At 33.8% G+C, this 17,634-nt stretch overlaps 1 protein-coding gene across 1 annotated transcript in view; it reads right to left on the bottom strand.

Moving 5' to 3' along the window:
• Dmd (dystrophin) overlaps positions 1 to 17,634 on the bottom strand; it is a 2,373,110-nt gene that overhangs the window by 1,454,087 nt on the left and 901,389 nt on the right. Inside the window, exon 19 of the mRNA XM_017795501.2 lies at positions 2,011 to 2,098. Coding sequence (XP_017650990.1) covers positions 2,011 to 2,098 — 88 coding nt within the window. The remainder of the gene's footprint in view (positions 1 to 2,010; positions 2,099 to 17,634) is intronic.

Genomic DNA, 17,634 nt, shown 5'->3' on the forward strand with positions numbered 1-17,634 from the left:
AACAACCAGTGTTCTTAACCACTGAGCCATCTCTCCAGCCCCTCAAGTGTGTTTATTAAAAAGTATTTTATTTATTATTTTATGTGTATGAGTATACTGGCTGCATGTGTGTAAGTGCACCTGTGTAGCAAAATGCCTGCAGAGATCAGAAGAAGGCACCCTATCCCCTGGACCTGGAGTTATGGACAGTTGTTAGCTGTCATGTGGGTGCTGGGAATCGAAACTGGGTCCTCTGCAAGAGTAGTCAGTGCTCTTAACTACTGAGTCTTCTCTCCAATCCCAAACATGATTTATGAAATAGAATTAAATCAATCTATTAGTATTTATTAAGGACATACTATATGCCCTATTTTTCTATGTGCCTCAAATAATTAGATCTGAGGACAAAAATTCAGTGGGGGAATAGGGGGCAGCATGGATGTGGGAGGGGGTCTGGATTTCAGTTGAGTTTTGAAAAATGAACATATCATTAGTCATTAACATTTCATTCCTCTGTTGAGTGTCACTTACCAGAAAAAAAATAATAATTTGCTTTATTTCTAAATATTGAAATGCTTTTCAAATAATGTAGTACATGCTGCTAGCAAATGTTCTGTGCTATGCTTGATATCTGAATATAAAATAAGACCATTTGAGTTGACTTATTGGTGTCCCTGTATACCTGTATTTAAGGCTGTCCAACTGGGATTACCGCTCAGAAAGCTAAAACAATTAGAACATTTGAAATTATGGATTCTACAGAAGCTTATTAAAATGCAAAGGTGATTATGCAGTTCCTGGAGGGAATTTGTATAACAACTACAAGATTATTTTTAAATCAAATAATTTTATTGAAGTGAGTATGCTATTAAAGTTATCAGTCACAACCACTAAGTGACTTGTATCAACACAATATCCTATTAATATTTTTCATTGTCTATACATTCATTAACATGTTAAAGCAATTCTCCACCTTCATACTGGTGTTTTCATTTTTAACAAAACACAGTCATAAGGCTCATTAAAAGAAGAAAATGAGTTTATTTCTTATGAAGATCATTGAACTTATTAATGAGAACATAGCAGTTAAGATAGAAATAATTTATATACAGAATTTGTGATGCAGAAGCAGGCAATTTCTCAAAAAAAGCTTACATGCACTAAAAAAACATTGTAATTGTTTATAATACATGAGTTATAAACACATATTATAAACATACTCTTTAAAAAATTAAAACAAATCTTGCCTTGAAATTGATTTCTGTATGATTTTTATAGCTGTTTATATTTGGGAAGGGATATAATTTTAGAAAAGAAAATTTGAAAAAATGTGTTGTCTATGGCCATACCACCCTGAACATGCATGATTTCGTCTGAAAAAATTTGTTTACGTTACTTATCAAAACAATTCCATACAGACAATTTTGTGCCACTATTAGCAAGGATGATATTTTGCAATTTTATACTTAAAAATAAATATATTATGAAAGCTTTGTGCTTTTGCCTTACTCAGGAAAAAGGTAAAATTATAATTCGAAAGATATTTTTATATAAGACAAATAGAAACAAGCAACATACAAAACGTTTACCTTCTTATTAGAAGTAATAAGTTGAAGCCTTCCATCTAATTTTAGTTTCTTTGTAAAATATATTGGCATAGTTATTTAAAATCGACATATAAGTGCTTTTATTTAATACTATTCAATTGTCTTAATTAGCAATTTCTCCTGAAAAGCTTTGTTTTCTTAAATTGTTTAGATAAATTCTAGTAGGGTGTAGTGAAAATTTATTTATCCACAATGGGCAATAACATAATCTACCAAACCACATTTGCTACCAATAGACTCAAACTTCATTTCCCCCAATAATTTGCTTAGCATAAAAGAAAAAAATATATAATAAATAAAATCTTGCTTTAATCTAAATTTGTATTCAAGAAGTGCTTGTCTGATATAATTCAGCTGATAAATATGAACCTATGTGTTTATCAAATCCCTAAGAAGATTATCTAAATCAACCCCATGTAATTACCATTCACCATCTGTTCCACCAGGGTCTGAGCTGATCTGCTGGCATCTTGCAGTTTTCTGAACTTCTCAGTTTTTTCTCGTTCTATGGCCTGCAGCATGACAGCAAAGGTGAGCATTTCAGTACAAGGATTCTGCGTCTACACAACAATGATAACTTCAACCTGTTCTTTTAAGATACTCTATGGGCTTATCGTGTGACTCTAAAGGCCGTTTTCTCGACTTTCTTGGCAATAAAAACAACCAAATGGCAATAAAAAATATGAATCATTTTCATCTTGAATTACTTATATTTAACCATGAGAGTTATATTCTTATTTTATGCAATAGTTTCAGAAGCAGCGGAATGAAATACTATTAAAAATAAGAAAGACAAATCATAACAATGAAAGAAAAAAATATCTGATAATGAAAATGAAGTTCTTTTTTAGATGCACCACTAAAATTACTCTGGACAACAAAAGTATACCTAATGTTAAAAACATTGAGAATCTTGTAATATGCAAACTGGAAAACATATATGAGCTTGAATAATTTAACAGAAAACCGTATATATTTATATACAACTTTACACTAATTTTTCTTTCTAAAATATCCGAAGTACTACTACTTCAAAAGAAAACAAGTTTCAGTTTCAAAGTGTTTTCTGAATTGGTTTTTCATCTCTCCTAACTAGAATAATCTTTTGAAAAATAAATATAAAATAATTCCAATTAGCAAAACTGGTATATGCCATTGTGGTTTGCTACTAGCAGCTCTATAGAAACAAACTTTGAACATGATGCAGTAAAGCTATACATTTCTACAGTCATTAACTATGTGGCTGGGACAGGAGATGTCTCAGCAAGTAAAGTTAATTGCTGCCAAGTCTGGCGACCTAATTTCAACCCACAGAACTCACATGGTAAAATTCCTTGAAGTTAATTCCCTTAAGTAGTCCTCTGACTTCTACACATGCACTGTGGCATGTGTGTACAGATACAAATAATAAGGAAATGAAATTTTAAAATAAAAATAATGACTATAACTATATATACTGTTTTATGTCCCAAAATATAATCACTACTAGAGAACAAAGCTGTAATTCAATTATCATAACGAAAAAGTAATACTACTCTTTACATAATAGGTACAGTTGGAGATTTCACCAAAGATTTAGGCTGGAGTTTGTCTTAAATCAGAGTGCATTTCAAAACTTTATTTTCATTTACTTACATCTAAACAAAGATTCCAAGGTGCAATATTAGAGTGCAGCAAGTATGGTATATCACTTATATTTTGATATTGTACAATGCTGTTTAGAAGAAATTTTTGCAAGAATGGAAATTTTCAGTATCTCTGCTGCCCAGTAAAGGAGGCCAGTGTGACAGAGGAAATTTTTAATTTAATGTAAATTAATTTATATTAAAAATTAATGTCTGACCAGTACTAACTCTAATTATGTCATGTTGATCTTGTGTTTTCACTTTGAAAGCCAGTAAAAGCAAAAATGAAAATGTGTATAGATCATACTCTAGCATCAAAAGCACTGTCAGAGAAATAATTATCTCTACTGGATCATTTCAACACAAATCATAAAATAGATAAAATACTGATTAAAATTTACTATAAGCTATGAATGAAACGAAATCCTATCAAATATATGAGTTGGTATTATTTAAATTATCTAAAACCTAGCCTAAAAAATATAGATCTTATATTATGCTGCAAAGGCCAACAACGAAAACCGTGTTCTTTTTTTTTAACATCAGTGAAGAGGCTCTGAGGGTGATAAGGAAAATTTTACTATCTTCTATTTCACTTGAAATTTTCCAAACACACAGATTGCATTGTTTTGTAACTCTTGTTCCCAGTATCCCATTCCAGTTAACATGCGAAAGCTCTAGTAGGCTTTGAAACTCAGTTTTGTAAACATAAAATTGGAAAAACATGAAAGGTTCTGACTTGCTGATTGACCTGAGGAGTCCATGAAAATAAAACAGCTACACTAACACCTTGATAAAACTATGATCAAAGCCAAAGTTCTAGCATCCCATTTCTGTAACTGTTCAATTTTAGTGTTCTAAATTCCGTGAGCTGACCAGTTTATTGGCACACAACCTCCAATACTTAAATTTGTTCTTCCCCCGTAAAAAATATCATGTGAAAAGCACTGTGAGCACATTTGAAAACAAAATAATGGACACATAAATAAAAAAACAAACAAATAAATAATAAATCAATCTAATAATTATCAAGAGAAACTGGATGAGTTGAGCTGCTCTCATTTGTACTGAAATAGATAAAAAACATGAGACAGAAAAAATACTTATGTCACAATGAAATGAACTGGAACCACGAATATCAAGCTGGTGTTTTTGAGGTAATATTTTCTGTTACAGGACTGAAGAAACTTCTCTTAGTGTTTGAGAGAGCTTGCTCGGAAAGAATGAGTACCAGATTTTTGGATCCCAGCACCTGCATAGCAAGCCTGGTGTGCTTATTTGAATGGGAAATAACCCTATATGCTTCAATATTTGAATTTAGTCCCCAGTTGATGGCACTTTCTTGTGAGGTTTAGCAGGTGTAACCTTGCTGGGAGCAGTGTCACTGGGGGTTGGAATTGAGAGTTCATAGCTTGACTCCATTTCCAGTTTCCCCTCTGCTTCCTGCATGTGCTCAAAGACGTGAGTGCTCAGCTTTCTGCTCTAGCCAGCTCCTCCCATACCTCCTCCAACATTCTTTGCTCTCCCTCTACAATTTCAAGCTCAAAATGAACTCTCTAAGTTTTCTTGCCGTGGTGCTTTATCACAGCAACAACAACGACGACAAATAATAAAGCTGGCTTCCATACAAACATCTGTAACCACAACTCCGAGGAGACAGAGACGGAAGATTCTTGTGGCTCCCAGCTTAGCTAAATAAATGTGAGCCCCTGGTTCAGGGAGAGACCCTTGCCTTAAAAAAATGTTAGAGATAACAGAACAGGTCACTCAAAGTCCTCTTCTGGGCTCCACACACGTGCACAGTGCATGTACCTTTACACCCACCTACACACACACACACACACACACACTCATCCACATATATACTTACATATATGCATGTATAAAAAGGTTTCAGCTATATTCTCAGAGTCCTTTCCTCTTTGACTAGATTGAGATTTTAGTTTTCTTATAAAATTATATGAGAAGAATCAAACCACCACATGAAACTATATGATCAATGCCTTTCTAAAAGTCATTATCATAATCACTTTATTCTAAGTATCTAATGGAATAATCAATTGTTAACGCTAGTTAGAGAACCAAACATATCTAAATATCTCAGAAGTAATAGTCAGACAAATATGTCATTTTAATAACCATATATGCCTGATTCTTACATAAGTAAGGACAATAGTAACTCTCACCAAAATAAAACAACAGTCCATGGAATAAGAAGCATTACTCTTCTGTTTAGCAGGGGCAGAAAGGAAGGAAGCTAATTGATCATGAAACATTTGAAACCATCAGAATGGCAATGTCAAAATCAAGTTCCTTGTAGTAACTACAAGTTAAATTTTGTGAACATCATTCAAATGCATGTCACAATTCTGGGAAAGAATGAAGCACCATTATAATTTCCCATTTTACACAAGAGAAATTTGAATATCAGGAAGAGTCAACCACAAGTCAGAAGGCAAATAATTCAAAAAGCTTTATCTGGAATATGAGAACCCTTTTTTCTGTTTATCCATTCGTCAGTCTCTCAAACACACTCTCCTTCTACGGATATTTCACTGCAAATTAATATATTTGAGCATGCCAGAATACAACACGTAGTAAATCTGAGATTTTAGTTTGGAAATAGTAAGGATATCCAAAATATTTATCTGTCCTTGATTTAGGGTGGGCACATGCAATTAAAGGAATGACTGACATTGACAGTCACTAGTTACAAACACATAATAAATCTCAATTACTGGACTTCTGGTCTAGAATGATACTGTATGCCAACTGCACAACTTGTGCATATATAGACAAAATATCCATATGAAATCAGCAATTCTCCCCACATTCCTGTCAATTTTCAGGTAACATCTGTGTTCATATCAAATTAAAGGGGAATATTGGAAAATTAAGAATATATGAACTTCAAGGAGTATGACAAGACAATAAATATTCCAGTGAGTATAACATTTCAGACACAGTTGTGGATATTTGACTACAAAGAATAAAATCAAGGACAGCAAGTGAATGATAATGTAATGAAAATAAATGGTTCAAAGCTTTATTGTTTGGTGTTTTTGTTTATTTGTATATTTGATTTATTTGTTGTTTTTTTCTGTTTCTCAGGTCATTTTCTCAAATGTTTAGAATTCTGTCTACTGTATAATAGGCGTTTGATCCCAGTAAGGTGATTCAACCTTTCTGCACCTCAGAATTGTCTATATTTTAAAAAATTTTTATTTTGCATTTATGAATGTTATGCCTGCATGTAGGTAAGTGCACCTGTGTCATGCAATGCCCACAGAGGACATAAGAGGCTATCGGATCCCCTGAAACTGGAGTTACAGACAGTTGTTAGCTGCCATGTGGGTGCTGGGATTTGAACCCAGGTCTTCTGTAAGAACAGTCAGTGTTCTTAACCACTGAGCCACCTCTCCAGCCCCAGAATTGTCTATACTTAGCTAACAATAATAAAAATGCCTAATATAAAGAGATAAGCAGACTACAATGAGGGCCTTCAGATAAAATTTTCCAAAATGAGGTGATTTTTTTCCTAGAAAAAAAACAAGATGGTACTAATCATTAATAAGGGCAAAAAAACAAAGCTATTATCAAAAATTAGAATATGTAATAATTGTAAATTATGGTGATTTCAATAATCTTAAAAAGAAGAAAAATGACAGATCTGATTAGATTATCTTGCTCATGGTACTAAGTGAGCTATGTCCACACCGCAACAATTAAAATATGTGTCCTTATTGATACAGACAACTATCTCAGTCACCACTAATCAAAGAAGCTCATTTGGAACCAGTCAGAGACTATTACCAAGTACCAGAACCGGTCACACATGGACATTGACTATTAATTTACCAGGCCTAAGGGACACATCTACAATGCAACCTCTTGACCTAAGGCTCAAGGAAAAAGAATAGGGATAATGAAAACAGCGTTAATGAATGTCTCAGTTCTCAACAATGAAGGTTCCTCATGCAGCGGAGGGCCAGGAACACAAGAGGTCACAAATAGCCAAAGCGTAGAGATCAAGAGTCTGCTGAATGTTGGTCCTTGGACAGGATCCTTTTATTAAAGTTCTCTCACCCAAGGCTCAGGGAGCATTGCAGAAAAGGAGGCAGAAAGATTGTAAGAGCCAGGGAGGAGGTACTCGCGCATGTGGAAACAGAGTCCTACAAGCTCCTGGGAACCTGCTCATATGAATCTATCTCAATGGTGTCAGCATACACAAGTCCCATGCAAACTCAGACAGACAATAACCCGGCATAGAACTGGAAAAATGAACAGCATACCTCAGTCTTATCTGAAGGAATGTTGGCAACTGATTGGTGCTAGATGAAGAAGAGTTTATCTTCCTAAAACAAGGGACTCTAGATAGGCTGACTAGTTTCAGTGGATGGACTTGCACTATGGAATTGCTGGGGACACTGTCAACCCAGTGAGCCTTAAGAGGAATGACTGAGTCTATGGGCTCCAGTGGCCAGGATATGGGAGGCTGCCAGAGAGGATGGGGGTATAAATATGATTAAGATTGGTTGAGCTGTTCTGTATGAAATACACAAAGAAGAAAAAGTACTAACAGTATTAACAAACATTACTGAAACTGCTTTGTTTTGTGATCTGAGCATATCTTCCTTCCTACTCAGATGAAATATATGGACTTTTGTTTGAAAAATGTTTGGATAAGTAGTTCTTAATAGTTTACCATCTTCCTTTTTCTCACAGAGACATGCATACATAACACAAAAGATTAGAAAAACCCAATACCACACAATAGCCAAAAACCAATATCTAATGATAAAGGTATTGCTGGCAGGAAATCACACATTGTTTAGGGGTTAATTGTCAACAAGGAAGATAATAACCTTCCATTTGTTTATGTTATACAGTTAAAAATTGTCTAGTAACAAATAACGCTAAGAACAAATCCAAACTAACTTACCGTCTTAACTATTGCCTCACTCAGTTCCATCAAAATTGTCACTATCAAGGACACCAATGGCACCCAGGAAAGTATAACCCATGGATTTTCAGTTCACTTTGTGTATCATCATAAATTGATCCATGGAATTCCTTTTTCTTACAGAAAGTGATTATTAATTTTGCATTCTTAAATGCATACATGTAGAGTTTTCCTCTGACTTCTAGAATACCATTACTTAAGGTTTTATGCTAGTAACATATCTCCTTGAGCTCTACTGATACATTTAATATATCTTAATTTAATTAAATTCATTTAATCAGAAAAAAACTAAAGTTTTGTACTTAAAGTACTTCTTTGACCCTTTGTTTCATACAAACTTCACATTCAATCAGTCAGAAAATTTTATTGCTTGAAATGGGCACACCACAGTGTTAGAATACTAATGAACAGGATTTCAGCCTTGCATTTCATCCCTAGCAAAACACAGAACACAACACACACACACACACACACACACACACACACACACACATGCACGCACACACACACACGTTGAGTGACAAAATCCTGGTAGCTTTCATCTTAAAACAAATACACAAAGAGTTAAAATTACTATGCTCACTATTACTACAAGAGTCAAAGTATCTCATTTCTGAGGGAGACACATGTTGCAAAATATAATACTAAGGACTAGGGGTATAACTCATTGCTAATATGTTCATCTGCCATATGAAAGACCTTGAGTTCCATCCCACGCACTGCAAATTACATACACACACATATTAAATTGTCTTTAGATCAATGTATTTTAGCTCAGATAACAGGTTTACAAGGTAACTGAGAAAGCCAGTCACAACACGGACAACTCTTTAAATACTCAAGTCCTTACTCCAGTCTTGACTGACCCTAACTCCCTTGCCTTTTTGGAATTTGTCTCCTATTACTAAAATTCTTGATTATTCTGTTTCAGCCACATGATTTCTTGTTACCTGATATGCCCTTACTTCAGGACTATGCACTGATTTTCTTCATGCCTGAAATTCTCCTACCTTAGTTACTTGTAACTCTTCAGCACCTCACTTATTTTTATTTCAAGTGCAGTCACTGAGGCTTTTTAGTCTATCTACAGACAGCCACATATCCACATAGACACAGACATATGGATGCACACACACACACACACACACACACACACACAAATCTTCCCCCTTAGCACTAAATCCTCCCCTATTTTATTTGACATTTATTAATAACATCAGATATTTTAAAGAAGTGTATCTTCCTTACTCGATTATAAACTATATAATTCTAGGGGACCAAATCTGTTTGCTTGCACAAAATGTGATCAGTATCTAGAATGGTGTGTGAAATATATTCAATACATAACAAATCTACTATATAGAAAGTTTTTTCTCAGAAAATTTTTGATTTTCTCCTTCTGAAGAATGAGCTTTGTAAAAGAATAAGCACTGATGTGATAACTACCTCCTTTGGGTAGAAGACTTACGAAAATGTGTCTACCTTTGATAATATCTTTTTCTATTTGTTTACCTCAAGAAAATAGTCCAGCTTTTCTGTGTGTGCTGGTTTTCATGTATCTTGTCTATCTGAGTACATGGAGATACACGGAATTATTTTAAATTTGAAATTATTAATATATTACAACAGAGTACATAGTTTTGACACTAAGATAAAAGTCAAAGGTGTTTTATTTAATATATCCTAATACATTGTCCTAATATAAATTTGAGTCTAAAATATCTATTATAGTAAATATAATTTCAAGTCAAGAATATAAAGGTTCAAAAGGCATTGTGAACCATTTCATGAAAAATAATTTCTACATTATAAAATAAATACAGACTCATGAAAATTATTTTTAAAATCATCAGGAAATTATAAATTCCAAAACATGTAATCTGCTGTACAAAATGAAAGGTAACTGCATATTATTAAACAAAGAAATGTGATGCGAGTCAAATAATTATAATAAAATTATACAAAATTGAAGGTTCACTGATTCTTTAATAAATGATTGAAAACCTCTCATGACTTTTCTTTCTCCTTCTGTATTGGAATCTCTTAAAAGTCTCTTCTTTTCAGAGCATGCTCTCTAATAATATGAAAGTAAGTTATAGATTCCTTATGGCCCTACCTTGTCTTTAGAAGCAATTAATTTTCTATTCAATTAGCATCCGATAATAAAGTTTTATCCTTTGACAGAGAAGTTATGTATTCCACCTGAATCTTTATTCAGAAGCTCTTATGCCCTTCTTATTTGTAAAAGTGCATGTATATACATATTCTGCATAGAATATTTAAAATAATTTCTTCCTGGAGTCAAATTTGGTTATGTATCAAATTCTGTCTTAGGCTTTAGAAAGTTAAAACAAATGAAAAAATAGATAAATAAAAAGTAAACACATACACACAACTTCCAATCAAATCTGATAGTGGTTCTGAATCCATTTGAATAAGTAAAAAGGAATTGGATCCTGGGAGGCATCATGAATGAACCTGAGAAATATTGATGCTGTCAAAAATTTTCAGCATTAAATCACTAGGAATAGAACAATACATTAACAACTTAAGATGAAGGTTTTGATTTATTGTTGCAACAGAGACATGGCAAGTCACAAGGGGAATAAGCATCTAAAGAGATATTCTAATGGACTTTTTTAAAAAATGCGAGCTAGTGTTAGATGATTGGGAATCAAGGAGTCAGGATTTTGGTTTTGCTTTATTGCGATGCTGCACGATTGTTTTATATTTGGTTTTCTTACTTTAAAATAGAGGGGCTAAATATGTGAATGGCAAACCAACATAATTTGGCATATTAATAAGATGAAGGATATTTGATCACTTAGGGTTTTGTGTGATTTATTTTACCTGTATTTAGTAGTGATTAAAGGATCTAATGTTGGCAATCTAGCAGCTGTCCCTTTTGAAAGGGGAGGAAAAGTCACAGACTAGCTATAAGTAGAAAGGCAGCAACTAAAATCTTTAAAGAATAACTGGAGTCAGTGTGAATACTACTGCAATTTTTATTTCTCAAATAATTGTAAATGGGGAAATATCAGAATCACAATTATTTTGCAATAACTTCAGTTTGGCAGAGGTGATAAGAAAACTTCAAAAGGAATAAAATATTAATAGAAATGTGAACTAGTTAGGCGACCATCACCTTAAACAGATAAAGTGATATTTATTAGTTATAAATTACAATGTGGTTTTGGAATACGGTGAATTTCTATAGTTTAAAAAGTTAGTAAGTGGCCAGGGAGAAGATCAAGCTGACCCACTTTGCTGTTCAGTTTTTGGTTTAAAGACAAAATGATAGAGATTGAATAAGTGTAGGATGGGAAGATAATCCATATATTCTATGTCTTTAAGCAAAGATCCAGTTAAAGTTGACAGTTTCTGTGTCTTTTAAAAGCTTGTACAAAAAATAAAAATTACACCAGGTGTTACACCATTAACTGTACACATTGTATAATCAGGTTAAACTAGTCAAACTGTCTTGGGCTTATACAAAAAAAGATATGAGAAGAAGATATGTATCTGGAGTGATTATAGGTTAGATGTTATTTGAATGGTAAGTAATAGAGAAATTTCTAGAGGAAAAAGTAAGGGTTGGAGTTTGGGCAATAATGATATTCAAAATATTGAATTAGAACAAGTCATCAAGTATGTGAAAAGATTTAGGGTACAGAGCTAAGCTGAGAGACAAAAGACTTTCATGAAAGATAAATTGGCTAATAGGATCTACAAAGGCGTTGAATAAATGAATATAAATGTATTCATGGGGCTGAAGAGATGGCTCAGCACTTAAGAACACTAAATGCTCTTGTACAGGATCTGGGTTCAGCTCCCATTTTCCAAATGGAGGCTGGCAACCATCCATAATTCTATCTTCAGGGGATCTGACACCCTCTTCTGATCTCTGCTGGCATAGCACAACAAGGGTGCACTTACATACATGTAAGCAATATACTCGTACACATAAAATAAACAAATAAATAAAATCTTTTAAAAGTATGCATGTATGTTTCAAGAATATGTTCATTGGAGCATAGAAAATCCTCTTTTCTAAATGCTGATAAGAATTTCAGAACGGAGAGGATTTGCAGAAATGGGTACGCAGAAAAATGGAAGCAGTGATAATGAGAATGTACCGAGAGCTTGGCCTTATCTAGGAAATGTTCAGCCTCCTCTATCAAATCAAAGGCAAACACACACACTATGATAAAAATATATGTACTTTGAGAACTACTATTTTCAATACATTAGGAAACAATGTCATATACTGTTATTTTGGGGAAAAAGTTTAGGAGAACCATAAAAACTTGAAATAATTAAGAGAAATTGACATATAATTTACTAAGTATTGAAAGCTAATGAAGAAGTACTTCTGAGTCTATTAAATTTATTACTTTAAAAATGGAGTGATTCCAGACAACACTGTATATAGTATGTTCACAATAGTGAATGAATTTAGGCAAATAGTAGCTATAAGGCTGTAGCTAGACATCCCATATCTGTGTTGAGATTATTAAAATTTAATATACATTAACACGGAAAACACTTAACCTACTATCAAATTTTTAATAGAAAATAAATATAATAACATAATAAATAAAATGTAGGTATGTAATATGTTATAAGCATAAGGAGAAACTAGATTTATGAGGATAATGGGAATGATAGAGTTATTGATGGACACTAGGTGTGGATTTCAGGGAAATCGGGTTTTAGATAAAATGGTAGTATCTTTTGAGATGTCCCTTAGATGTGATGAAATAATTTACAAATGATTGCAAGTATAAAAGAATGACTAGTCATAGTAATTTTCTAGAGACTGAAGAGCAGAATTGAATGAGTATATGGTATAGAAAACTTAATCTGGAAAGAAGTGTTTCAGAGTTAACAGTGAAATACTGTGTAAAGGTAGAAAGCAAAAAATGTACTTAAGCAGAGAAAGATAAAGATACAAGAAAGAAATGATAAACAGTGTTACTCATAATCTTAGATGTAAACAAAGACAACATAAATGGAAGACAAGCCTGAATTAACTGATCTGGAGAATTCCAATGGAACTTTATAAAACTTGATGTCGTACGGGTTTAAGCAAGCCTGTTCCCTAGAAACAGTGCAAGGTCTGTTCACTGGACAAGGTTGATAAAATGTCTTTCAAAAGGACAATTTATAGGCTCTTGATTCCCAGACAGCTCATCACATCAACCTGGGGTCAAATAACACATTTTTATAACTCACTTTCTTTACCATGTCTTAAGTATTTGAGTACTTAGAATCTATTATGTAATCAAAATTCAGAACAATGGTTATACCTAAAAAATTAGAGAGGGAATATAGAAATCTGGCAACATTCTACACTAAGTCCCAGAATTTTGATTATCAAACTTGCATCCATAAAAATGACCCATGTAATTTTTTCATGTGAAAATTTTGCATTACTAAGTTTTTGATTCTCCATTTCTAATTATTTCCCAGATAACGGTATTATCTATTATATAAGGACCCTGTTGAGTAGAATAATCTAATGGAATACTACACATAAAGCAAGTGCATTTTGTTAAATATGTGAGTAAAATATATAGTCAATACAGCAGAAAATCTTTGGCTTAAGTTTAAAAGTTGCATAAATGAACATACTTAAAACTGAACTGAACACTAACATATGATGTTCTTAGTCACCAAATCTCTTTAAAAGTTTAAATAAAGGCTGACTAGATTTCAGTGGATGAACTTGCACTGAGGGACATCTGGGTACAGAATGCTTGAAAGGATAGGACTCAACAAATAGGACAGAGTGCATGATATCTAGTGGGGGGAATGGGGGTACAGATGGTAAAGGGGGAGTCTCAGTTTGATTAAGATATATTATATAAAATGCACAAAACTAAACAAAAATATTTTAAAAGTATAAATGCATGGAGAAATCGAGCTAGCAATATTCAATCATTATAATGGCTGTCTATAAATGAATTAGTATGAGGAAATTTCATGAGATGGTTCTCCCCTGAGTTCAAAATAACTTACATAAACTGACAGACAAGAAGTTAAGAAAATCAATGTACACCTGAGCTGCATATCCATCATCATCTCTCTCAAGGATCTTTAATATATACACATTATACTTAGCCTGAAGTAAATGTCTAAGTATATCATTCCATGTCCTATTTTAGTAGGCAATTAAGAATGATGTTATTTCTGAAAATGAGAGTTCAAGTTGATAAAGGTGACTCAGAAGGTATCAGAAAACCATTTACAGAATACTGTATAGTTTTTAGCACTTTCACTCTACCATGCTCACATTATTGATTAAATCCAAAAAGCTTTTAGGTAGAGAAACGAAAATGAGAAAATTTGAATTTATATTCCTGAAATATTAGAACCATATTTTCCTGCTTGATCAAAACTGTATTAAAACACAAAAGCAGGTGATAAACAGATAATTATATAAACCAAATCAATACAAACCTTAATCAGCTAATAAATGAATCACTAACATGATTCATACGTATGTGGTTGAATATCTCACATGAACTCTGAAATTTAGATGTGAACTTTTCAAACTAATTTTCTACCCATAGAATCCTCTCAGCCTTTGGTCTTCCATTTCAAGTAAAAAGTAATACCAGAGAGGAGCAATAGAACACATGGCATGAAAAAAGAAGTGTGGGAGGGTATTTGGAATTAAAGGTTAAAGAAGTGATGGAGAGAGGGGAATAGGTGAGAGGAAGGAGTATGGGTGGGTTAGTAAAACTAAGGATGTCTGAGAAAGCCTTAAATAAATAGTCTAATAGTTTATGATGTAATTTAAAATAATATATTTCTAATATTTTATTGATTCTTTTAAGAACTTCATATATTTCAATCATACTCATACCCCTTCCCTCATCACTACTCTAACACTACTATCCTCCAACTTCATGTCCTTTTTTTCTTCTGAAAGGTGTATCAAATCAAATTTGTGTTGCCCAAATGCTTTTAGGTATGGATTCATCCTTTGGCATCTAGTCAACCTACCAGGCATCACACCAGTAGAGAAAATTGACAGTCCATCTACTAGAAGCTACCATTTACCAAAAGATACTCAGCTAGGGTTGAGGTTTCTTTCTCACCTCCTCCCTTCAATGCTGGGATTTATTTTTATAGCTTAGGCTTGCAGGAGTCCTGTGCATGGGGTCACAAGAACTGTGGGTTCATATGTGAAACTCTGTTTTTTTTAAATTTATTTATTATATATATTATTTATAATCTTTATTTTATGTCTATGGGTGTAGTGCCTGTGTGTAGGTAAGTGCACCCATGTAGTGCAGTGTCTACACAGGACAGGAGAGTCTCTTGGATCCCCTGGAACTGGAGTTACAGAGAGTTGTTAGCTGCCATGTGGTTGCTGGGATTCGAACCCAAGTCTTCTGCAAGAACAGCTAGTGTTCTTATCTGCTGATCCATCTCTCCAGCCCCACAACTCTCTGTTTTATGTGTCCAGACAACACAGTTTCCTTGGATTCATCTACCAAAACTGGGTCTTACAATCTTTCCACCCCCTCTTCAGTAGTCATTCTCTGCAAACTGGTCAGCTGTGGGTCTTTGTGATATTCAGCATCTGCTGCAAAAAGTAGCATCTCTTATGAAAGTTATAAATATAATAGGCATCCAAAACAATGTAGGCTATTGCCATTGCTCTTGGTTTCCCACGACAAACAGATGGTAAGACCCTGTTGTTGAAGATACCACTCACTTTGAATGTAGGGCATGGAGAAATCAACTTCAAATGACCAAGCAACTCTCTCCTTGCTAGCTAGCTTACATAGTGCCAGAATGTGTTATGCAGACTGCCAGGGGAGAAAAGACATCAATACTTTCATTTAACACTGGAGCCTGCATGCTACAGTACCAATCTGCATCTCAAGATATGCCCACTGGTGCAACAGTGTAGTTATCATTATGATGGTAAGTAGGTGCTTTCTGATTGGATTTCAGACGAGCTCCACAGGAAGGATTTCATTCCTGGTAATACAAACTTGGCTTAAAGTCCATGACTGGGAGATCATAGGCCCTATGAAGGAACCTACTGTTGGTATTACGTTAAATTATTGTGCTTTCAAACTGCCTTCTAAATCTCTGCTTATACCAATGGACCTGTGTTACTCTCAAGCCATGGTCAGAGGAAATTCTTTTTACAGTGTGTAGCAGTTAATACAGCATTTCATGTCTAGTCAAAGTGTCAACAATACATAACCATAAGTACTTAGCTATGCATGAATCATCCATTTTGTCTTCCATTCAAGGCCCAGAGAACATCATGGAAAAGTAGGCAGAAAGAATATAAGAGATGATAGATGACAAGAAGAATTGTGAAATTAAGAGAACTGGGTATGGCTTACAGCAACTGTGGTTACCTGCAGAAAACTATAATTAAATCAAGCCACTCAAAATTGCAATAAGAATGGGTGGGGAAGGCCTCACCCTTGGTGATGGAGCTATTAGTAGTTAATGGCTGATGAGGTTAGGATAGATATTACCCTTTGGGAATCTCACTGATCACAGATGGTCCATGTCCCAGTGGGTGGCCCACATGCATGTACATATGCATAGAACTAATTGGACTCAAGAGATTATTAATAATAAAACAAAAAGGACATGAAGTTGGGAGAGTTATGGGAAGGGAGGCACTAGTTGGAGTTGGAAGGATGTGATTGTGAATGGATATGATCAAAATATATTGTATAATATGAAATTTTCAAAGAAAAATTAAAAATTACTGTAAAATAATTCTCTCAAAATCATAACAGAATATTCCTTTAGATATATATTTCAAATGCAAAGAATTTTGCAAAATTACCATTTATTTTATATTATCCCTCATTTTACTTTGAAAACTAAAATATTAATAATGCATTCATACTTTCATATTTTGTAAAATACTTATAATTATAATGCTAAAAGCAGTGTATTTTATAGAACTAATAAAAGAGAAAAAAACTAAACATAAATATAAAATATAGGTGGTTACGTCTAAGAATTAATGACAAATTCATTTTGTTTCTCAGGCAGCCTGGACTGGAAGAATTAATATTGTGAAAATGACCATCCTACCAAGAGTCATATATAGATTCAATGCAATCCCAATCAAAATCCCCATGACATTTTTCACAGATTTGGAAAAAACTCTCCTAAGATTCATATGGAAGCACAAGAGATCCCGGATAGCCAAAACAGCCTTGAGAACTAAGAGCAATGCTGGGGGGATTACTATACCAGATTTTAAGCTGTACTACAGAGCTATAGTCATAAAAACAATATGGTACTGGCACAAAAATAGACCCATAGACCAATGGAACAAAATTGAAGACCCAAATATGAGTAATTGCAATTTTAGCCACCTGATATTTGACAAAGGGGCCAAGAACAATAACTGGAGGAAAGACAGCATGTTTAGCAAATGGTGCTGGCAAAACTGGATCTCCAC

This window comes from Nannospalax galili, unplaced genomic scaffold (genome assembly GCF_000622305.1).
Source record: "Nannospalax galili isolate Female #2095 unplaced genomic scaffold, S.galili_v1.0 scaffold7, whole genome shotgun sequence".
Lineage (NCBI taxonomy): Eukaryota > Metazoa > Chordata > Mammalia > Rodentia > Spalacidae > Nannospalax > Nannospalax galili.